The 25,660-nt window shown below is 37.0% G+C and overlaps 1 protein-coding gene across 50 annotated transcripts in view; it reads right to left on the bottom strand.

Moving 5' to 3' along the window:
- Window positions 1-25,660, bottom strand: part of CLASP2 (cytoplasmic linker associated protein 2) — a 256,293-nt gene that overhangs the window by 13,719 nt on the left and 216,914 nt on the right. For all 50 annotated transcript variants that reach the window (XM_058290827.2, XM_058290835.1, XM_058290826.1 and 47 more), the window contains 4 exons: window positions 21,793-22,021; window positions 11,252-11,445; window positions 10,596-10,724; window positions 7,755-7,961 (listed from right to left, as the gene is read on the bottom strand). In XM_058290827.2, the coding sequence (XP_058146810.1) occupies window positions 7,755-7,961; window positions 10,596-10,724; window positions 11,252-11,445; window positions 21,793-22,021 (759 nt within the window). The remainder of the gene's footprint in view (window positions 1-7,754; window positions 7,962-10,595; window positions 10,725-11,251; window positions 11,446-21,792; window positions 22,022-25,660) is intronic.

Here is a 25,660-nt window from a genome sequence, read left to right as displayed (position 1 = left end):
AGTTAAGATTATCCATTGAGACTTTTCTTCTTTTTTAATGTAGGCACTTACAATTAAATTTCCTTTGTAGTATTACTCTCAGTGAATTCCATAAATTTTGTTATGTTGTGTTTCATTTTCATTTGTCTTAAAAGTATTTTCTAGTTACCCTTATGATTTCTTTTTTGACCCAATGCTTGTTTAAGCTGCCTTGTTTAATTTTCACATAGTTGGGAGTTTTCCAGTCTTCTTTCAGTTACTGATTTCTAGCTTTATTCTACTTTGGTTAAGAAGATGCTCTGATATCAATCTTTTAAAATTTATTGAGATCTGGTTTGTGGTTTAACATATGGTCTATCCTTGAGGATGTCCCATGTGCACCTGAGAAGAATGTGCATTCTGTTGTGGATGGATGGAATGTATGATATATGTCTATTACCTCTAGTTTTGTGTAGTGTTATTCAAATTGTTTTCTTATTGATCCTTAGTGTAGATGTTCTGTTATTATGGAAAGTGGAGTACTGAAGTCTCTAAACTATTATTGTAGAACTGCTTATTTCTTATTTCAGTTTTATCAAGTTTCCTTCATATTTGGGGGATTATGTTGTTTAATGTATACATAATTATTATATATTCCTAATAAGTTAACCATTTCATTAGCACATACTGACACTTTTCACATTTTATAACCATTTTAGACTTAAAGTCTATTTTGTCAGATATTGGTAGAGCCACACCAGTTGTCTTTTGGTCACTATTTGCGTGGAATGTATTTTTCCATTCTTTCACTTTCAACTTATTGGATCTGGTGTGGGTCACTTGTAGAAAGCATATACCAGACCATTTTTAAAATCCATTTATCAATCTCTATTTTTAATTAGTTAGTTTAAGTCATTTACATTTAAAGTGATTACTGATAAGGACTTACTTTTGCCATTTTACTATTAGTTCCCAAATTTCTTATATATTTTTTGATCCTCAATTCCTCCAACACTGTTTTCTATGTGTATGAGTGACTGATTTTCTAGAATGTCATTTTGATTCCTTCTTCATTTCCTTTTCTGTTCATTTTTCAGTCATATTCTTTAAGGCTTCCCTGGGGTTACATTTATTCTAAATTTTTAGATTGAATCAATACAAACCTAACTTCAATAGCATACAAAAACTCTGCTGTTAAACACCTCTGTTGCCCTCTCCCCTGTGATGCCATTGTCTCCAATTACATCTTTTTACATTGTGTGTTTGTTAACAAAGGTTTATAGTTTTATTTTTTTCTGTATTTGTCTTTTAAATCATACAGGAAAAGAGAAGTTACAAATAAAAAATAAAGTAATATTGGTGTTTATATTTACCAATGTAATTATTTTTTCAGTGTTATTTCTTCATCTGGCTTTAAGTTTCTCTTTAGTGTTCCTTCTTAAAAGCCTAAAGGACTCCTGTTAGGAATTCCTGTAGGGCAGGACTACTAAACAGCAAAGTCTCTGAGTTTTTTTTTTTTAAGATTTATTTATTTATTTTTATTTATTTAATTCCCTTCCCTCCTCCGGTTGTCTGTTTTCTGTGTCTTTTTGCTGCGTCTTGTTTCTTTGTCCGCTTCTGTTGTCGTCGGCGGCATGGGAAGTGTGGGCGGCGCCATTCCTCGGCAGGCTGCTCCCTCCTTCGCGCTGGGCGGCTCTCCTTATGGGTGCACTCCTTGCGCTTGGGGCTCCCCTACGCGGGGGACACCCCTGTGTGGCACGGCACTCCTTGCGCGCATCAGCACTGCGCATGGGCCAGCTCCACACGGGTCAGGGAGGCCCGGGGCTTGAACCGCGGGCCTCCCATGTGGTAGAGGGACGCCCTAACCACTGGGCCAAAGTCCGTTTCCCCTGAGTTTTTGTTTTTCTGGGAATGTCTTAATATCCTTCATTTTCTTTTAGCAATTTGAATATTCATCCCATTGCTTTCTCTTCTCCACTGTTTCTGATAAGAAATCGGGTGTTAATCATATTGAGGATCTTTTGCATGTTACAAGCTGTTTCACTCTTGCCACTTTCAAGATTCTAATATTGATATGACTTTTGACATTTTGATTATAATGTAGATCTCTTAGTTTACGTTACTTTGAGTTCACTGAGTTTGGATGCATAGATTTATGTCTTTCATTACATTTTGCAAAGTTTCTGGCCATTACTTCTTCAAACATTCTTTGTTCCCCTTTTTGTTTCTCATCTTCTGGGATACCCACAATGCATATGTTGGTATGCTTGATGATATATCAGAGGTTTTACAGGCTTTTCATTCTTCTTTGTTTTTTCTGCTTCTCTGATTATACTGATTGTCTTATCTTCAAGTTCACTAATTCTTTCCTCTGCCTGCTCAAATTTGGTAAGGAAACTTACTGAATTTTTCATCCCAGCTATTATATTTTTTGCCTCCAGATTCTATTTATTTCCTTTATATAATTTACATCTTTATTGATATTCTCTGTTTGTTCACACTGTTCTCCTGGTTTCCTTTAGCTGGTTGTCCATAGTTTCCTTTAATTCATTGAGCATACTGAAAACAAATGAGTGGGAGCAGATGTGGCTCAAACAGTCGAGTGCCCACCTCCCACATGGGAGGGGCCGGGTTTGGTTCCCAGTGCCTCTTGAAAAAACAAAAACAAAAAGCAAAACAAATGATAAAACCAACTCAAGGAAGCCACTGTGTCTCAGTGGTTAAGCACCAGCTTCCCATGTGAGGTCCCAGGTTCAATCCCTGACCCTCGGTACCTCAAAAACAACCACCACAAAATCAAATGACTGAAGTCTTTGTCTAGTAAGTTCAATGTCTGAGGTTCAACAGAGATGGTTTCTGTTCATTCATTTTCTGGGCCATAATATCCCTTTGTAATTTTTTATTGAAAATAGGCCATTTTGAATATTATAACAGGTTAACTTTGGAAATCAGATTCTCCCCCTCTAGGGTTTGTTGTTGATTGTTGAGCACTGCAGTCATCCATTCGTTTATAGACATTTTTGAGTTAATCATCCTTTTCACATGTGTTGCTGAAGTCTCTATTCATTATCTCAGTGGTCAATCACTGAACAATAGATGTTTCCTTAAATATCTAGAGCCCAAAGCAAAACCAATAAAAACTCTCCTGGTCTCTGTAGATTGGCTCTGAGCTGAGGCACTGCTTTAACACTGAGCCACTCTACTTTAGCCTTCATGTCCTGCTTGTGCAGAGCCCTATATTCAGCCAGAGACACAACCCTATGTCTTCTCAGGTCTTTTCTGAGTGAGCAACAGTCTCTGGGCATGCACATTGCATTCTGAATTACTCAGTATATTTGGTAGCCCTTTAAAACCCTTAGTCCCCCAAGCATCTTCCTCCTTTCCTTCTCTTCTCAGGTTTCTCAGTTTGTGTGATGCTTGCCCAGCCTGCTGCTCCTTGCCACAGGTAGTTAAGAGTAATGTATGTTGCTAAATGCTTTTAACAGATGCTGACTGGGAAGCCAAGGGTGCACGTAAAGGCAACCCTCTGCACTAATTCCTTGGGGACTATGTTGAATCAAAAAAATACTTTACTTTTCTCTTTTGAGAATAAGGTCCATATTCCACCTTTGACACCAACAAAGAGCACTATGAACGCAAGCTGCAGTTCCTATTCCACCACTGTGCTATGGAATAGGGGATGGCTGACAGGTAAGCACAAACACTATAATGCTTTCTTATCATTAAGCACTTTCCCGGTGGTTCAACCTTTTTGATTAGATTCCAGCGTTTAAAAAAGTTAATTCTATTAGCTTTTTTTTTTAACATGTTCACCTATTTACTTTTTTTTTTTTATTACCCCTACCCCCATCACCCTGAGATGGCTCCCTAGTCTGTCTGCTCATTGTCTGCTTGTCTTCATTAGGAGGCACTGGGAACTGAACCTGGGACCTCCCATGTGGGAGGTGGGTGCCCAACTGCTTAAGTCACATTCACTCCCCTGATTCTAATAGTTTTTGCCAGCTTCACGGTTGCTTCAGTGGAGGAATCAATACTTGTGGAGTTTCCGATTCCACCGCTTTTTGTGATGTCACTCTTTAAGTTAGTTTTTGTATATGGTATGAGGTAGGAGTCCAACTTCATTGTTCTGCATGCAGGTATCCTGTTATCTCTGCATCATTTGTTGAAAATACTACTTTTCCCCCCACAGAAGTGACTTTTCACCCTTTGAAAATTAATTGCTGTAAATGAAGGTTATTTCTGAATTTTCAATTCTATTCCATTGATCTAAACATCTATCTTTTTGCTAGTACAATGTCTTGATTACTGTAGCTTTCAAATAAAATTTGCAATTGGGAATGTAAGCCTTCTAATTTAGTTCCTTTTCAAATTGATATTTAAGAGTCATTAAAATTAAACCTGGCAGTGGATTTGGCTCAACAGATATAGAGTGTCCACCTACCACATGGTTGGTCCAGGGTTCAAACCCAGGGCCTCCTGACCTGTGTGATGAGCTGGTCCACTCACAGTGCTGATGCGTGCAAAGAGTGCCATGCCACGCAGGGGTGTCCCCTGCGTAGGGGAGCCCCATGCGCAAGGTGTGCGCCCCGTAAGGAGAGCCGCCCAGTGCGAAAAAAGTGCAGCCTGCCCAGGAGTGGCACCGCACACATGGAGAGCTGATGCAGCAAGATGACGCAACAAAAAGAGACACAGACTCCTGGTGCTGCTGACAAGAATATAAGCAGACACAGAAGAACACACAGCAAATGCACACAGAGAGCAGACAACTGGGGGGGGGGGAAGGGAAGAGAAATAAATAAAAAATAAAATCTTAAAAAAAATAAAATTAAACCTATAATAGTTGTAATTCCTTTTCTCCCTTTATTCATGCCACTTCCTTATTTAAATAATTTGGTATTTTTCCTGTAGAATTCCTCACATTCTGGTTGTGACTGAATCCATCCTCAAGGTGCAATTTCTCTATGCTCTGAATTTTCTTTAAACTGACAGTTAAATCTACAGGCTTGATTAGATTTGGGTTCAACTGTTTTAGGAAAGAAAACTTTGTTTAGGTGATAGTGTATACTTTCTATTTCACCTCATCAACAGATACATAAGTTTTGTTGTCTAACTTTTAATCATGTTAAGATTAACATGTCACACTGTTGCCCAGTACCAATGCTACTACTATTCCAAATATATATTACCAATATTTCTCCTAACTATAAATAAACTGAATGCAGTCCAAGATTTCCTTTGTGGCTTTTTTCATCCTTAGGGTATATCCTACTAGAGATGTATAGTTAATTATTTTTTCTTGAGCTCTGCTCTCTTTTCAAATATAACCATTGTCCAATCACCTCATTTATGAGCTTTTCTAATTTCAATTTATGCTTTTTCACAGCTTTTATTGTTTTCTGAAAAAATATTACCTTATTTTAAAAAATTGGTTCATAGTTTTCATCTGCTTTATGGCCATATTTTTGTGGTATATGTTCATTATCTGTAGGTAATTCTTTTCTGCAAATCATGTTTAAGTGACATAGATTTTTCTCTGTTTTAAGAGAAATTTTCTGTGTAAGGGATAGAGCTTTATTGCTCTATCTAGCTTTATTGCTCCATCTTCTTGTTACCTTCAAGGTATTAAAAAATACAGCCTCTCCAACAGTATCCCTATGATTTCAGTTTAGACACTAATTTGAGTAGCACTTTCTGGAAGGGGACTTCAGCTGGATATTTCTAACAGCACGAGGATGCAGGCCACTCTAGAATGACCTGACCTTCCTGGAGTCCCTCTGCATTCATCTAATTTTTTTCTCAGGTATGTGTTCTGAGTCCTAACTCTGAATGGGGACCCATTCCTTAGCGGGAAGCAGTTGTGTGATTCCCTGGCTCCAGGGAGTTTTGTTTTTACAAACTCTTCTACACCACTGTGATCCACAGGGAACTTGCTGGAGGTGGTAGCTTGGCAATCTGTGTTCACATTTTGAGGTTCATGGGGATAATGTTGTTCTACTTCTGAAAGTGCTTCTCATGTTCTTTTTTTTTGTTTTTTGTATGCTATCCTAGTTGCTCAGTGAGAGAATTTTGAATTTTTTTGAGATGATTTGGGAGAATAATTCAAGAATTATATGCCCATTTGTTCTTGCTTTTCAATCCTCTTGGCCTAATGCCTATATACCCTATATATTAACAGTTTAAATAATAATAATAATAATAATAAAATCCCCAAATTAATATTTAAATTCATTAGAGTTTGTGTGTTTTTCTGTTGTGTGTGTGTGTACTCTTCTGATAGGTAAGATGGCTTTCTTAAACAATGTTTCCTGTAAGATTCTGCACCAAGCTCATATTTGAGGAAAAAGGAAATTTAAAAGAATGGAAAGCAGCAGCAACAGTCCTCTTCTCATATCCTCAGATTCTTGGTCATTCATCCAGCATTTATTCAGTACCCAATTTAAATATGATAAATCTGTTCTTAGTACCAAAGCATAGACAAAGAGATTTGGATCTTATCTTCAAGGACCTTAAATTTAGTGAGTGATATTAGGCTTAGAACAGAGTCACAAACAATACAATAGATACACAAGGAAATGAATGATCAAGTCTCTTCACGAGGGATATTAATATATAGTCACTAAGTAACATTGTCAGCCATTAAAGTTATATTGTAGAATATTGTTTACTGGATAGGAAAACGTTTACAATATACGGTTAACTTAAGCAAAGCATATTATGAAGTATGATTTCATTTTTTTATAAAATGTTTGCATGGATGGGTTTGGGTACATAGAAAAAAAAATCCAAATTACACCTAAGAGTATAAATTAGTACAAACACTATCGAGAGAAATCTGATAACACTTAGAATTTCTGCTTCTTGATATACACGTTTATAAGAAGGTATTAGAAGGAAATTCATTGCAAAATTTATGTTACTACAAAATAACAAGAAACTAAATATCTAACAATAGAGGATGGTGTACTGATAAGATATGATTAATATCCATTAAAACCCTGAATGAAATATTGATATATAGCTATATCAAGATGGACTGTAACTGAAAACATAATGGCAAAAAATGTTTCTTTTTTTACATTATAATTTCTTTTTTTTTTCCATGAATGTATCTCAAATCAATGCTATATATTGCTTATACATGAATATATTATCTAGGAAAATTATAAAAATATTGACTGGCTTTACAATAAAATCACGAGAGAGGCTGTGGAAGAGCTTAGTCTTTATACTAGAAGCACTGATAAAATATCAGAAGTGTTGCTGGCAGGAAGTTACCAAATTTTGATTTGTGTATTACTGTACCTTTTAGCATGAAAAGGTAGGCTCAGGTATATATTCTCAATATAGTTTTTTTTTTAAGGAGATACAGGGGATTGAACCTGAGAAGCAGGTGCTCAACCACTCAGCTACAGCCACTCCCTCAAAGCAATTTTGATGAATATAACGTCAGATACATTAAAATATTGACCATAATAATATTATAATTTATTTCGTCACTCCTTCCCCAATGTTTTCCAGGAACTATAAAGTATACAAAGAGCAAAATAAATTAAAAGCACATACAGTCCCACTCACTTAAATAATATTAAGGTAAGTATTATTTACCTTTGGAGTAAAGAGGCATTATTGAGATACTTTAGTTACCTCTAATCAAAAGCAAGTGATGGAAAAACTTTGTCCTAAACAGTGCAGACAGCAGGAAGGTTTGGTTACGCCACTATAGTAGTTTGGAACATGACTAAAATCAATTAATCTTAAATGTATCATAGTTTATTTCTCCAAGCTTTGTTGCTTACCTGTATTAGGCCAGGCATAATTTCCGGTAAAAGCAAGTTAAGGGTTTCCTTGGACACTCTCTCTATCACTTTTGTCTGCATTTTGATTGCAGCCAGATTGATTGGGTAATCTGCAGTTTGGATGATAGGACAAAGCACTTTGATGCATTGCTCAGGACTAATTGAAGTGGCCAATACCGATGCAGCTTCCTCAGCTGATCTCACCACCTAAAACAAACATGAAATTAAAGCCAAGAAGCAATTTATCCAAGTGTTATACTGTGTCCTGCACATACATATTTCATGAAATATTTACTGTGACATAACTTCATACTCCAGTAAATAAAAAAACATAAAAAGTGGGGGTGGGGGAGTGGATGGCTCAAGTGGTTGAGTGCCTCCTTCCCACATATGAGGTTCCGGGTTCGATTCCCAGTGTCTCCTAAAAACAAAACAAACACCAAACAGACGAATGAAAAGACCAACTCAAGGAAGCCGATGTAGAGCGCTGGCTTCTCACACATGAGGTGCCGGGTTCAATCCCCCGGGCTCAGTACCTTAAAAAAAAAAAGTGGGGGTGGAGATAAACAGGACTGGCAAAATGTCAATAACTGTGTATTCACCAAATATGCAATGACAGTGCCTCACTGATGAAAGGGGATGTTGATGTAGGAGGAGCAGGGGTGGGGTGGGGAGTGGGGTATATAGGAACCTCTTAGGTTTTTTAATGTAACGTGTTATATGATCTATCTTTAAAAAAAAAAAGACAAAAAAATAATACAGCTAAAAAAAAAAAGTCAATAACTGTTGCAGATGATGGATACATGGGTCCTTGTTAAAACTATTTTGACTTCTTTTGGGTATGCTAAAAAATTTTCAAAGAAAAAAAAAACAAAACCAGCGCTGGCTGCAATAATTTTGAGGTCAAACTGTAATCCAGTTGAGCCAGGGTATGGAGGCTCTATTTAGATAGATTACGATGTGAATGGAGCCCCATGTCTCAGGCACACTGAGACCTGCTCATTATTAGTACCTCTGACGCCAGGAGTGCTTGTACCCTTTGCATCAATACAAAAAGAAAATAAAAGTAATCTCATTAACGTGTTATCAAAAGTTTACATGCTCTCTCCTCCCCCTCTGTTTATAATAATTTTCTATATTTAGGTTGGCAAGAGTAAGGTACAGATTTTGCAATGAAGAAAAGAAATATTAACTACTGCTTCACTAGACTCATGTAAAGATGATCTGAAAAACATGTAAACATTTTTGCTTTTGATGCCACACTGGGAGTGTCTCACTAATGACATCAATCTGTATGAGGTGCTTAGAAAGATACAGTGGAAAATACACTGGAAGTCAGAAGATCCAGGACTAATTTAAGCTGCAACACCTTGAGGATGTCAATTGTCTCTTTTGTCAAAATAGGGCTACTACAGGACTTACTTGGGTTATGCAGTAGAAATCCAAATGGCAAATATTAGTTATTGGTTTTTAAACTCTCACAGTGAGATGCGACAGATGTATCATGATTAAACACCAGCTGAAGTGTGAGAATTCACAGATTTTACAGTTATGACTCATTCTCCTATAAGACTCACAATCAAATCCTTGAATAAAGCAAACTACTTTGACTGTTTCAATTTTTCCACATGCCCATCAACATTTGTTGTCTACCCTTTTTTTAGCCAACCTAGTGAGTGTGAAGAGGTATCGCATTGTGATTTGTACTTCCCTAGTGACTAATGATATTGAGCATCTTCTATGTTTTTATTGGCCATTTGTATATCATCTTTAGAGAACTGTCCAGATCCTCTGTCAAGTTTTTAACTGGGTTGTCTTCATTGTTGAGCTGTAAGAATTATTTATATATTCTGGATATTAATCTCTTAACAGTTATACAATTTGCAAAATGTCCTCCATTCTATGGGCTTTCTTTTCATTTTCTTGTTAGTGTCCTCTTTAGCATACAAGTTTTAAACTTTGTATTAAAACTGCTTGAGTAACATTAAAAAAATAAATAAAGACAACAACAACAACAAACAAACAAAAAAACCTGCTTGGGTTTCCGGTGTTGTATCTAAGAAACCACTGCCTAATTCAATGTAACAAAAACTTACACCTATGTTTTCTTCTAAGAGTTTTATAGTTATTGCTTACATTGAGCTTTAATCCATATCACCTCTATTTTTTAACTTTCCTTTTTTTCACTTATCTTTTGCTTATGTCTTGGTTCTACCAGAGACAGCTAACACTACTGATCTGGCGCTTTCTGATAAATACAGCCCCTATTAGAAATTTCCTTTTCTAATTACTTCTGAGATTTTAATAAAAATCCTTATGGTTATCTGATTAATCAAAGTCATTAGTGGAGGAAGAAGACACCACAACTATAAAGTAATGAGACAGTATTATAGAACTCTTTCATGAAAGCATTCCTCATTACTTTATTGAATAAACTTGTAACAGCTATAGCTAGCTCCTAAAAGCAATTCATCACTTTAGAATAACAGTGATTTCTTTTCTTCATTTGCTATTTAAAAAATCTAATTCTTATCACTAAATATAAAATGAAGATAAGGTTAGCGAACTCTAGGTAGAGAATTAAAAGTAAAGAATGAGAGGGAGAAAATGCAATCAGACAATATTTCTAGAGTTGGCCCACTTCAGGTAAAAGGTTATGATTTCAACATAATTCATTTAACAGAAAAGAATATATGCTGGTATCTCAATTAGTTATTACCTGGAATATCAGGTGTTTATTAAGAAAACTAATAAGGATACTTTTCAAGCACTGTTTACATGTTTCATGCAATAACATCAGTAGTAATGTGAATAAAATAATTTAAATGTAAGGTAACTTACCTCCTTATGAGGATCTTTATGTGCTTCCAATGTTTTCATGACAGTCAGTTCTGCATAGTTTTTAAATCTTGCTGGTTGGTGCCTCAGAATTTCTCTTAAAACTTTTAATGCCAAAGCCCTGATTGTAGGCTAAGGAAAAATATTTAAATGGTTTAAGGTTTTGGTTGTAGACAATCTTTAAATTTTTCCATTTCTATAATTACGGGTCTTAATAATGGGAGAAAACCATAGACAACTGCATAAAGTATATGGTATATTAATAAAGTTTTCATATTGCCAATTGAACACTAATACTATACTTTTTATATTTGTAAGAAATTAAGAACCAATTATATTCTGATTATTAAAAAAAAAGGAAGTTTTATTTCTGAACAACTAATTTAAATATGCAAAACAACCTGCAATATATGAGAATTCAGTCTGCATTCTTTCATTTTCCCTGGGGTTAAGTATTCAAAGTTGTTGAGTTACTGTTTCACCCCTATAATTATGTTTTAAAAAAAAAAGTAATTTTTAGGGAAACTTTCATCTAGAAGAAAAAAGAAGAGACTCATTTCCCAATTTCCAAATCTGTGTAGCACCTGATTAACAGGCAATGATAGATAATCCAAAAGAGATGTGGAGACAGGCTTTTGCTTACATTTTCTGCCATTTACCTCTTTATCCCCAAGGGTTTCAAGCAATAAAAGCAATATTGTTTTGAAGTGTTCATCCCAAACACTAAAGGATTCTTCCTGCGTCAGTTTCATGAGTTCATAGAGAGCAATCTTTCTTTCTTCTACCCGTTCGTTATGGTTAGACAGCTCCTTCAACAACTCTGCAACCAGGTCAGAATGGTCTAGGGAAAGATCTGATATGGGGACATGAAACAGACATAATTAATGTTGGTTGTAAATTAAAAAAAAAAAGACACCAAGTAATACTTGTGAATTTTGTCATCCCCCAAAACAGCAATGGTATATTTTCAAAACTTTTCATAAAGAAAAATACATAAAAGAGAGAATAGTATAATATATCCATCACCAAGATGTAACAATTATCAAGATTTTACCATTCTTACTTCATCCTAGTCTCCCCTTTTTCCTGAAATATTTTGGTAAATCTCAAATCTCATTTCATCACTATATACTTCAGTATGCATCTTTATGGTGTAATGCCCTGAGGCCCACAATTTCTGGGGCACCCCATTTTAGTGATGCTAACACTGATTTAAAGTGTGATGGCCTAACCCCACCATTGTAAAATTCCCATTAACCTTTTAATTAATGGTTTCATCCACTCACTGCTGCTGACTATAAGGAATTAAAAATGATGAATTTCTAATTGTACTATTTCTCCAATGGACTAGAATTCTTTTATTGAGAATAACTTTAGAACTATCACTAGAGCTACCTGATTGCCCTAAAACACTATTTGATAGAAAAGGCAGAATAAAAGATTAATATATTTACTTTTGTTTTGCTTTTTTAAAAGCATAATTATGAACTCATAAATTGAGTGTTAAAGGATACTTATTATTTTTCAATAATAGTCAGATATTGCTTTGAATCATTTTTGTAGGAAAAGTGGTTAAATCTAAATGTTCAAATTAAGTAACATGATAAAAAATCACAGTTCTTCCTAAATTCTTTTGATTGAATACATGACAAATTCAGGCCTTGAAGGCCTTAGGCAAGCAGTGACCCAAGTTTTGTGCCATACTCATTTCCATTCTAATTCTTTTTCTGGAATAAAACAACCAAAGTGTGAGACTGGAGGGTTCGCCTGGTGCCACTGCCTCTCCCAGGTCTTCAGGAAAGAGCACAGATACCATGGAGCTATATTCTTTCTGAATCCAGAAGTATGCTGGCCTTTCGATGAAAAGGGTTGCCATTCACAACGATTCCAGTAGACCAGGGAAGATCTGTGGACCTGGCATTTGGGAGGACTGTTGCCTAAAGGAAAGGATATAGGGAAAAAGAACTCTTCCCAAAACGGAACCTTGAAGTTGTGGTTTGCCAGATGGTTCACTCCTGGCCCATAAGAACAGAAGCTACTGTGTGTGTCAGTCTGCAAGCAGGTTAGCCACTGCCCTAGAGACAGACATAGATGGCCTGATGTAGATATGAGGGGACTCACAACTAGAAGAAGGAAATAAGTGATATTTCACTTAAGGGAGCCAGGAATCTAAGGAAAGGAAATCACGAAGAACAACTAGCTTGTTGAAATAAAACTAACAGGGGGGTGGGGGTATATGGGGACCTCATATTTTTTGAATGTAATATTAAAAAAATGAATAAAGAAAAAAAAAGAAATACACCTAACAGAAGATAAGGGAGGGAAATTCAACCAAAATGAAGACAATATTCATTGCCTATTAAAAAGGAAGTTTGGATAACAACTTTCACAGAATTACATCAGAGCAATAAGAACCTCTGGTTAACCAACAAACTCTCATCCATAGAGCACAAAATGTAATTACTAAATTAAAAAACTTGAGATAATCTGTAAAAGAACAATCACTAAGAGAATCAAATTAGGGTTCTGAAGAACAAGGAGAACAACCTCTGCAAAATGCAGAGCAACACCATGAAAAATAAGAAATCTAAATTCAAAGATAAGACCTTAACTTGGAGAATAAAATTTGTCTGGTAATATCTCATTTGTATAGACCAATATTGCTGGTTTAACAAGAAGTACTATAGCAGAATAAATGCATCTCTATAAACCTCACAAAAATCACCCCTGGAAAATTATGTTACTCAGACTTTTACAAATGTCAGAGAATTATTCTGATAAGAGTATATTTTATTTCAGCCAAATAAAAAGAAGTCACAAGAAAATGCTTTTCAAAGGAACTAAGTTCTTGTCTCCATGACTGCAGGTTTTGTAATTGCTCAGAGGGGATAATTAGAAATGACCAGACATAAGATCATGATCTGGATAAGTGACTGACAAAAAAATAATTTCCTCCAAAGAAAACACATAAATTATTTGCTATAAAACTTTCCATATCATACAACTGAGATAGACCTAAGGTACGGAATTAATCAAGACAAAGTCTAATTAACTATATTTCCTCTCTGACACATACAAGCATCATGGTCAAGTGAAAAGAATATAGGCTACGGAGTCTCAGCCAACCTCTGCCTCTTACTGTCTGTGTGACTGGGGTAAATTATTCGTTACTGCTGAAGCTCAGTTTTCTTATCAGTAAAAGCACCCATCTCCTGGGGTCACAGTGAGGGCCTGAGACACAGTAAACTCAATAATATTAATTTTCCCCATGTCCTTCTGACAAATATTGCTGTAATTACAATCTGGTAATACTTTTCTTACAGTTCTCTAAAAGACTTGATATTCTTCTAACTTGGCAAACTTTTATAAAAGTGTCACCTTGAATAAAAGTATCATCTTCAATAGAGGTAGTATTCAGGAATATTGTAAGTTCCCAGTTAATTTTACAAAGGTTATCATTAGATGTGGACATTAGTCTTTTTTGTGACTTTTAAATTTTGATAAATTTATTCCTAATGAGTGTATCTGTCTATAGTAACAGTAGAACTATGTGGCAAAGAGACATATTTAATAAGTCTCAGAATTTTAAAATGGTTTACTTTTACAGACGTTTTGATGTAAAGTAGAAACTAATTACTGGTTCTGCCAAGGTTTATATTTTAAAAACAAATAAAAACGGGAGGCCAAAATTTCTATAGTGAGGAAAATGAAAGGAAAATCAAAATAGCAATAGGGAGCCAATAAATAAATAAAAGAATAATTAACAGTATTCATAATAAAGTAATGTCAAACAAGGTCTTCTTCCCACTCTCAAAGTTACAAATGAAAAATGACAATAAATGAAAACTAAATTGTCATATGAAGATTGGAAAAATTATGATTGTGGTTTAACTGAGGGCTTTTCCATCTTCAAAGAATGTCTGCTCAACATAAAATGGCTGCCTTACACTTAAAGAGTCAGCGGAGCATTATGTGTTCAACATACATGCTGTGCTGAAATGTGCTTTAAGAAACTCTGTTCTCCACTGAATTACATATTTGAATGTGGTTAAAAGGAGAAATTTTAGGCTGTATGTTACTAGAATAATTAAAAAAAACAGTACAGTACAACACAGTAAACCCTAATGTAAACTATGGACTATAGTTAATGTATAATTTAATAATAATATTGCTCCATCATTTGTAACAAAGGTACCACACACGAATGCAAAATGTTAGTACTAGAGAAAACTGCATGTGTAAGGGGGGTATATGGGAACTCTGAACTTTCTGCATGATTTTTTTCTATAAACCTATAACGTCTCTAATTAAAAAAACGTTACGCAGTTTAGACTTCAATTATATAGTTTCCAAGGATATCTTCCTTTAACAAATGATCTGTAGTGGGTGATTTGATAAGAGTGAGAGAAGAGGGTAAAATAATAGGTAAAGAGGTAGTGTGTTATGGGATGAATGCTGTAAAACTAAAGATAAAAAACTGCATTGAATTGCATTGCAAACCATATAGGATGGAAAAGAGTTAACAGAAGACTTCAGATAATTAGTTAAAATTTAAAAAAACAGGAAAGAACATAATAAGGAAGAAAAAGTCTGCATATTCTAAAATCCTTGCTTGAGTTAGAAGATGAGCAAGACAGCTAGCTGACACAACGGGCAGGTGCAGCAACCTGGTTCAACAAGATGATGCAACAAGAGATACTAGGAAAATGTAATGAGAGACACAACAAAGCAGATGGCGGCGGAGGGTCAGGTGATTAGGTGCCTCCCTCCCACATGGGAGGTTCCAGGTTCGGTTCCGGTGCCTCACGAAAAGAAGGTGAGCATAAAATAAGCAGACACAGCAAATGCAAACACTGAGAGGGAGGGGAGAAATAAATAAATAAAATAAATGTTAAAAAGTTTTACTGAAATTTAGACATGCTTTTTCATTTAAGCATTGTCCATAGTTACTTTTGTGCTACAAAGGCAGTTGAGTAGTTACAATAGAGACGGTATGGCCCACAAAGTCTAAAATACTACTATCTGGACCTTTAGAGAAAAAAGTTGCCCACCCCTGTGTTATGGCCATTGATATTGAATACTGAAAAACTTTTACGATTCACCAAGAAACAAATTATCAAATAGTGTGTGAATATCCTAGTTAAAAACATTTATATATATATGCTTAACTACCTAGCATATATGGAAGGGTGACTCTTCCAATTATTACAAATAAGTCAACTGGGAAGCAGTAGAACACAGGCTCTGAGGCAAGACTGCTGTTTTGAACTCCAAAGTCTGCCACTTAGCAGTTGGGCAAGGAGCTGAATCTGAGCCTTAGTTTTTATCTTACAGGGATGCCACCACCTATTTCTTTTGTTATAGTAGGATTAAATGATAAATGTTCCACATAAAGAGGAAAACAATGCGCTCTGCAACTACAGAGCACAGTGGTCTATAAAGGTCAATTAGGTTAAGATTGGTTAAAAATGGTGTTAATTTATATTTTGCATCCTTATTGATTTTTTGCCACATCATTCCATTAATCACTGAGTGAGGCATGCTAAAAATCTCCAAATGTGAGCAAGGATTTATCTATTTCTCTTCTTACTTTGGTCAAATTTTTGCTTATACACTGAAGTTATGTTATTTGATGCACACACATTTAAGGCTGTCATGTTCTCTTGTTGAAATAACCCCTTTACCAATATGAAATGCCATAAGGATTTTTATTTATCCCCCTTCCCAACTATCATTGTTTGCTCTCTGTGTCTGCTTGTCTTCTCTTTAGGAGGCACTGGGAACCAAACCTGGGACCTCCCATGTGGGAGGGAGGTGCTCAATCAGTTGAGCCACCTCAGCTCCTGCCGTAGGGATTAAATGAATGAAACATTGCATATAAAATGCCTGGCCCACAGTAAGCTTAACAGTTGTTTGTTTGTTTTCCATTTTAATTGACTAAATGAAACCTCATTTTTGTGATAGTTATTAATCTATAAAATATTTTGAACATACTCATGATGTCACAGGATGTCATGTGAAATGTCCAATTTAGAAATTTTCCTTCCAGTCTGCATTGATTTCCTCTGACCATTAATGAATGGATTGAGGTAAATTACTGTCTAACCAGCAGATCATTTTAGTCATGCCATGCAAGATCATGGAGATGAGAGGCTGTACAATATATTAAAGGAAAAAAACCCTCTGATCAATGCTAACATAATCTAAAGAAACACTTGTTAAATCTACTTAAAAAATAGGTATTTCATTTTCCTTATGTGTTTTCTGTTACAAAGAAGAATACAGAACCAGTTTAATAACTCTCTAAGTATAGGGAGCTTTGCTTAGAGGCAAGGGAGAGCAGAAGGGCAGACTGGCACAGTGTGTCACAGCCTGAGTGGGGTGAGGATGCATACATGGGGTATCAGAGTCTAGCAAGGTGAGAAGGATACTCGTATGAACTGGTGACCTGACGTGAGGTGCCAGAGCCCAGCCAGAATGAGAAGGGCATCCACCCACAGCATGACGTATCAGAGCACAAGGAGGACGAGGGAATCATGGGGAGCAGCAGAGGCCCAGCAGGGTGAGGAGTGCATCTGTGCAAGTGAGGCAGTGGTGGCAGAAATGGGAAATTGGTTGCACATAGGAGTATCGATTAAATAAATACATGTTAAAGATAATGGAAACCAAGTTGCTTAATGTCAGGAAAGGGTACTGTGGTACTTTGAGACTTTAATGGACCCCAGAAAAGATCATGTCCTTAGAGGAATCCATTTCTGTGGGTATAAACCTATTTTTCGTGGGACCTTCCTTTGGATTAGATTACCTCAGTAGAGCGTAATCCAGGGTGGGTCGTCATCCTTTTACTGGAATCCTCTATAAATGGGATGAATATGGAGAGTGAGAGGCAGACAGAGAGAAAGCCCCAGAAGCTGACAGAGAAAGCCCCAGAAGCAAGAAGCCAAAGCCAACAGAACCAAGCAGAGAGAAAGCCCAAGAGCAGAGAGACGGCTAGAGGAAGTCAGAACCTGAAAGCAATGAGACCCGAAGGAGAAGGGAGACAGCAGATGCTGCCATTGTGTCCTGCCATATGACAGCACAGGACCACTGGCAGCTAGTCTTTTGGGAGAGAGCTTCCCCTGATGACTTGATTTGGACATTTTTCTCAGTCTTAGAATTATACACTTTCATGCTAATAAATCTCCATTGTAAAAGCCAACCCATTTCTTGGATATTGCCTTTGGAAGTTTTTAGCAAAAACAGGTGTTTACCAATACGGAAAGGGAGGAAACTAGATTAATCCTGAGTTGCTAAATTGAAATTGGAGTTATTGGTATAAACACATGGCTTTCAAAAGATATAGAAAGTAATAGAGATGTAAATCAATAGAGATGTGTACACATACACACACATTCTTTGGCTCTAGCCACTAAAAAGTCTAGGAAGTAGTGATATCCTACCAGCAGTGAATGTAGCAAGTGCCCAGACTTAGTCTTTAATACCATTAAAAGGAACCAAGGATCCTTGGAGAAATGGTTAATTTCAGGATTGAAGCAGGGACTGTAGAAGATTAACCTGGACAATTTTGTTTTGCCATTAAAAAAACGATGGGAACTCAAATTTGGAAGGAGGCAGTTTCTGAAGGCACCTACCTGGCCTTTCTCACTCCCATGGTCCAGTATGTCATGGCTGGCCCCCCTTTCTGGGCCTGCTTACCACCAATTTCTTTATCCTTTTAGTAGGACAATGTATCTTAAATTCTAACTAAGTTAATTTTTCCCAGCATCAGTGTCTTTCAGAACAAGAAATTACATATGTGAGGATTTCATCCAGTTCCAACCATGGTGCCAGACCCATCTTCCCTCAACCTCAGTAGAACAGCCAGAGGGTTTTACACTCTGTCAGGCAGGGCCTACTCTCCCAACCAGCAGGAAGCAGCTACAGAAGAATGGCCATCACCCTGCAGCTCCCTCTTAATAAGGATGTAAACTCTCTGAGGAGGTAGTTGAGGCAGATTAGTATGGGGAATGCGGGAAGGCAGCTGGACCCAGCAGAGAACATGGCCATGAAATCCTGCACAGAAATCTCCTGCTACTAAAAACAAAGCTGGAAAGATCCCGATGAGACCCTGGCCACAAGATTCCATTTGGAACTCTTTCTGGGTCAAAGGGAAGCACCAGAAAATGCCAAACAAAGGCCTCGCCACTGGCCTCCTGAGAGCTAACAGGTGGCACAACCAATCAGAACAGCAAACAGCTGGGGTCCCTCCCCAACACTAGGAAGGGGGAGGAGGAAAGGCTTTAAAAGGCCTAACCTGGGGCCCCACATGTGCGTCTTACCCTCTAGCATGCCCACAACCACTCTTGGACTGTGTCCTTATCTCATTACTAGTTTTCTTGTTTCTTAATAAACCCTTTACTCCCTTGCCTACCATTAAAAAAAAAAAAAAGGATGGAAAAGGATGGGAACATATCAAAAGGACAAAACATACAGCTTGACAGGGATCCCACTGGTGAAATCAAGGACAACTGGAGAATCAAAATGAATAATGATAGCAACAATTTATATCCCATTGAAAACAATAAGAAACCAAGAGTCCATACAGTTATAAATATATAAATGAATACTTTAAAAAATCAATAAATTTTAAGTTTAATGAGGAACAGAATATTTAACACAACTATAAGGTACCTCCCCCAAAACACATATTAATTACAAAGATAAAAAAGGTTAACCTCACAGTGGAGAAGAATGGTAAGCATCACCATAATCAAGTGATCAAAGTTAACACCATCAGTCATAGAACACATTAAAAGAACACACCAGTGCATCTCTGATATTGAAGCCAAGAATGAACACCTGACTCTAAGAATAAAGAAATACAAGACAAACCCAAATTGAGGGAAATGCTACAAGATAACTGGTATTTAACTTTTCAAAGTATTAAGGTCATTACAGCCAAAAAGGGTACAATGTGGTTACGTAGAAGGATGTCTTTGTAGGAAATACATCATAAAGTATTTGGGGTGATGGAACATCAAATTGGCAAATTACTCTGAAATGATTCAGGAAAAAATTTTTGTACTATAGCCCCAATAAGCTTTTGATTATTTTAAAGTTAGAAGAATATATATATTATACATTTGAGACAAGAAATGTCAGTGGACCAAATTTAGTCCTGCCAGCTTGTAACCTTTATGCATATATAATTTTTAAATAAGCAAAGTTACTAGTGCAAAGTCTCAATTTATTAGGCTTTTGTCACTATGGAGGATTCAAAGTTTGGACCAAGTTTACTTACTCCCATTATGCTTCTATCATGACTAAACCTAAGCAAAACAAAGTACAAAACTGTGGCAATTATATAGATTCTTATGCAATGTATACTAAGATGTCATAATTTTGGCTTTGTGATATGTCTCAACATGAAAAGTTGGTAAAAACATGATTCCTGAACCTCAACAGTAAGCAAAGAAATACAAATAAAGATGTTTTTACATTCATCAAAATTATAAAAATTATAAAAGGTATCTAATATCCAGTTCCTCCATTTTAATAATCAAGGAAATGCACACACAAATGACCCATTTTTTATCTATCAAAATGACAAAAAGTAAAAACATTTAAAATACCCTGTGTTGGTAAGGAAATCAGTACTACTTAAACTGGCTATTTGTCTGCTAATGTACGTGAATACAAAATACCAGAAATGGGTTGGCTTTTACAAAGGGACTTTATTAAGCTAGAAGCGTACAGTTCTGAGGCTGTGAAAATGACCAAACAAAGGCATCATCTGAGATGCTGTCTTACCAAAGGTCAGCTGCTGCCAATCCTGGACTCCTGCCATGTTGCAAGGCACAACGGCAGCTGATGTCTGCCAAGGTCTCTCGCTGCCTTTCCCTCCAGGCTCACTTTCTCCCAGAGCTCGGCTGTGGGAGATCATGCCTATGGCTCATCTCTCCCCTCTCCTCCGGGTCTTACCTTGTTCAGCCTCTCTGCAGCCTCTTTCCATGCCTCTATGCCCTGCTGATTCCGCCTCTCAGATTTTCTGTATTTGTCTTTCCTTTCAGTCCTCCATTTATAAAGGACTTCAACAAGAGGGCCAAGACCCACCCTTGGTCACTTGTCACTGAAGCAATCGAATCAAAGGCCCCCAGCTGAATCCAGTCCAGTCAGAAGGGTCCCAATCCCACAGGAATGGACCAATTTAAGAACCTATTTTCTGGGATCCACAAAAGACTCAAACCAAGAAACCAGGAAAGTGTTTTGAGAAAGTAAATATCCTTTAATTGAGCAATTCTATTTCCATAACTTTCTTAAGAGTGAATTTCATGTGTATGTGCACAGACATTTATGCACGGGTAAGTTTAAAGACAGCAACGTTGTGAGAATAATGAAAAAACCAGAACTACCTAAATGTGGTCATGGGACAGTGTTGAAGAGGATACTTTCAAGCTGATCTACTTACAGTTTTGTATTACTTGATTATTTTACAAAAGGAGGATTCATGAATTATTTATATAATTTGTAGAAGAAAAAATGAAATCCCTTAACATTTAAAATAACTAGAACATTTTGTTTTATATTTTGTAATCAGTTTTTAAATATCTAATCTGATCCTTAACACATAGTGTGATCAAGTATTACAATCACCATCAGCCTCTTTCAGAGGTGTCAACTGAGATTTAGGAAGGTTAAACAACTTACCAGGTAATGCATCTTAGTGTTAGAAATTAGACTGAAACCCATTTCCTCTGATTCTAAATCCTACTGGTAGCGTTTCCCATTACCTGACTTCCTTCCAACATTCAGTCCCTGAATGTATCTTACTAAAGGCTTTGCTTATGACTTCACACTTAAAGGGCCACTGTAAAGAATGGGTGCTTCTTCAGAAGTTTTATCATTTTGATATAAAAATTAATGACTGAATGAATTGTTTCTAGAGACAAACTGACTTCAATAGCTATAATTGGTTTCAGTTGTTTCTGAGAGTTCATTAAGATTTTCTTGATCTTGAGGATAATCCCGGGATGACTACCATGTTTCTCATCCTCGGAAGAAGACTAATAAATGACTAGAAATGAATTTTTAGAAGATGGGAGAAAACATTCTCATCCCAAAGATCCTTACTTCTTAGGGAGTTACAGTAAAAAAGCACATGCATTTTGCTTCAGTGATTACCAACACTTCCCTGGTAATACCAGTGTTATCCAGAACATACCATCAGGAAACTGGTCTGCATCATCATCAAACATGGCTTCTTTGAGGGCAGACTTATTGAAGGGGCTGATACTGTCTGAATAGTTATATGGATTATAGTCTCGAGAGCGAGGAGAGGAGTGAGCAGGCATTGAATGGAGCAATGAAGCTTTATTATCAAGAGCTGTTTGGCTTGAGTCAGTAGCATCACCTCCTGCTCTTGGGTCAGACATCCCAGGACCGCCACACATCTGTGGACAGGAAGGGGAAGGCACAGCAAATTAAATCATTTTCAAATATCTCTTAAATTCTAAAAAAAAGTTGAAAAGAATAATGTTTAAAAAGAAAGACAATTTTTAAAAAGCAGCTGAAAAAAATTAATGGCATCAACATGATGAGTTAAAACTTACACTGAAAATGTCAAAGTTTATAGTAAACACGTAAAGAGCTGTGAAAGCAAATAAGAACTGTAAAAGAAAATTGCTTCTAATAATTACAGGCCCCTCACCAATGGCTTGACCAAACAATATATGCAGTGTGATTAGCAATTGCTTCTTCATGCCAGTTAAAGATACAACGCACATCTAAGATCAGCCAGATTCCATTACTAACACAGTAAATTTAAAATACGACAGTGTATCAACAAAGTATAAGTAAATTAAAAAAAACCTGCTTAAAAAAAAAAAGAAAAAAGGGGGAGTGGATATGGCTCAAGCAGTTGAGCACCTGCTTCCCACATGGGAAGTACCGGGCTTGGGTTCTGGTGCCTCCTAAAAAGAAAACAAAACAAAACAAGCAAGCAAACAAATGGAAAACAAAACAAAACAACTTAGGGGAGCCAATGTGGCTCAGTGGTTGAGCACCAGCTTCCCATATATAAGGTTCCAGGTTCAATCCCCTGGCCCCAATACATTAGGGAAAAAAAGCCTGCCGACTTTTGGAAGGACGCCCGATGGAGTATGGGTCCTTTAAAACACCAATTAACATATCAGTACTAGTATACTGATACCAGTACTAGTATCAAAATCATTATCACCACCAAAACTACCATCACCATCCTCTTCTGCCCATCTGGGCCAAACACTGTGCTTAACAATGGGGATATGTTAATGAACAAAAGAGAAAACTACATCTACCCTCATGGATATTACTTTCTAGTGGAGTGTCAGAGACAATTAAAAAACCCATAATGAATGAGTAAAAGGATATGGTATATTAAAAGGTGATTAGTGTATTGAAAAAATCAAAATAGGCTACACAATATTAAAGGACAGAGTGTGCTGGGGGTGGTGGGGGGAGCAGGGTGCTGCAGACTAAATAGGATAGTCAGAGTGAGTTTCACTGAGAAGTCATTTGACAACTTCTGGTAAACCAAGAAGTGTATGACAGCACAAGATGCTTCAGGTTGCCATCTTCTCACAGAATCTTTGAACAACTAGCAAAAACTTGCACAGCAATCTTGCTCAAAACTCTAGAAAACAGTTAAAGGGTTGTAGTAACTGGACAAGTACCAAATCAAGAAAAGGCAGCCTGAAAAGTGGCAGGTGAAGCCTGTGGTGCCCTTGCTAGTTCCTCTCCCTTATCCTCCCCGCTACCGTATGGAGCTAGTCTGCACTCCCAGCGGGTCCCTGGTCCTATTCCAGAGACCCCTATGCACATACTAGGGTGCTTGTATGTCAGTGCCAGTCTATCCAGTAGAAGTTTGAAAGACTGAACCAGGAAACTTGTCTCCTCCCAGAATTTGCCCTGAAGGCAGATAAACAGCTTACAGACACCTAAAGCAATGTAAGAAACAATTAAGTCTACTACGCTAAAGTGGCCTAAGGTAAAGGACTATTGGCATTAAGTTACAAAATAGAACATCCAGGAAGAGGTGGTCTATTTCAAAAGGATTGGGGGTATTAGAACTCCAATAAACTGTAAATGGGAATTCTTAAGGCCTCTAGCAAGCACAAGCCCAGGAAAAGGGTTTCCATGCAATCTCAGATAAGACAAAGAGCACCCTGCATTTTGCCTAGGACTGATCTTCCTGAGAGGGTTAAGCTCTGAAGGAAACCACCAGCCAAAGCAGTCAATTTGCAAAGACAGTGAAGGGTGCTTTTTGGTTTGTTTTTTTTTTGGTTAGCTCCTAGCACTCAAGTAAATCTGTCATATCACTACCTGGATACAAACTTAAGGAAGAGACAGTTCAGGGACTAAATTCCAGTTTTTAAAATATTAAAGTGCATAGTGTGCAACAAATGATTAAAAGACAAACAAAGACACAAGAAATGATGGCCTACCCAAAGAAAAAGATGAAGATCCAGAAACCATCAATGAAGAGGACCAGGTTTGGACACACTGGACAGACTTTTAAAAATGATCCTCAGTATGCTCAAGGATATAAAGGAAAACAAAGAGAAAGAACTAAAGGATATGAGGAAAACAATAAATTGAGGTTTTCAATAATATCCAAACAGAAATACTGGAGTTGAAGACTACAATAACTAAAGTGAAATATTCCCTACAGGACATCACCAGCAGATTGCACCTGGCAGAAAAAAAATCCATCAGTTATCTAGAAGCAAAACAATTGAAATGATTCAGTCTGAGGAATGGAAAGAAAGAGAATTTAAAAAGTGAATACAAACTAAGAAATCTGTGGGAAACCATCAAGCACATCAACGTATATATATTATGGGAGTCCCACAATGAGGAAAGAGAAAGGAACAGAAGGAATATTCAAAGAATTTATAGCAGAAAACTTCCCCTATCTAATAGAAGACATGAATATGCAAGCTCAAGAAGCCCAACAACCCCCAAATAGCTTAAACACAAAGAGAACCATGCCCAAGACACACAGTGATCAAACTATTCTCGTGAAGGACAAGGCAAGTTTTGAAAGCTGCAAGAGGAAGTCATCTGAGCAAAGACTTGAAGGAAGTGAGGGAATTGGCCTTGGGACTATTTTGGGTGAAGAGTGTTTCAGGCAGAGGAAACAGTCAATAAAAAGACCCTGAGGTGGGAACGTGTAAATTCAAGAAACAGCAAAGAAGCCAGTGAGGTTGGAGCAGGAGATAAGGCCAAAGGGGTTAACAGGAGACCATATTGGGTAGACTTGGCTTTTACTCTGAGATAAGGAGTCTTAAGAGAGCTGGGAAGAGAGGAGTGAGAACAAACTATAGGAAGCTAAGGGCAGAATTAGGGAGGACGGTTAGATGCCTATTTAAATAATACAGGTGAGATGACTGATGATGATGATGGCTTGCACCAGCAGATAGTGGCAGAAAGTAGTTGGATTCCAGATATGTTCTGAAGGTACAGCCAACAAAGTTCCTGCAACCTGAGTGTGGAGGAGAAAAAAAAGAAAGGAGTCAAGGACAACTTTTTCCCAAGGTTTTGGCTGAGCAAGTATAGTCGCCATCAGTTGAGACAAGGAAGAACAGTTTTAGGGTAGAAGGCAGCTAGATGTATGAATCTGGAGTTCAGGAGACAAGTATGGGCTGGAAGGAGTCATATGATTCATTACACTCATAATAACTTTTAAGGTAGGCAATGATATCCCTATTTTCCTAATGAAGACAATGAGGCTAGGAAGTAGTAACCTGACAGGAACTGGGATTCAAACTTACTTCTGTCAAAACCCACTATTTGAGTTTCCCCATACTGGGTCATGCTGTCTCTGAAAGAAATCTGTGTCTCAATTAAGCAGTGACTGTTACTAATCCACTATTGCTCCCACACAAAGCTTCTGGGGTTAGGGAGCACAAATATGAGTGGTAAACTGATTTTTGGCAGCCATTGTACTAGGTCTACCACAACCTAGCTCTGCCAGAATGAGCCTGGGGAGAAAGACAACATCAGGAAAGGAGCCAGGAAGGTAGAAAAGGGAACCTGATGTATTACAATGT

Source organism: Dasypus novemcinctus, chromosome 31 (assembly GCF_030445035.2).
Source record: "Dasypus novemcinctus isolate mDasNov1 chromosome 31, mDasNov1.1.hap2, whole genome shotgun sequence".
Classification (NCBI taxonomy): Eukaryota; Metazoa; Chordata; class Mammalia; order Cingulata; family Dasypodidae; genus Dasypus; species Dasypus novemcinctus.
This window is presented reverse-complemented; position numbering and strand designations above follow the sequence as displayed.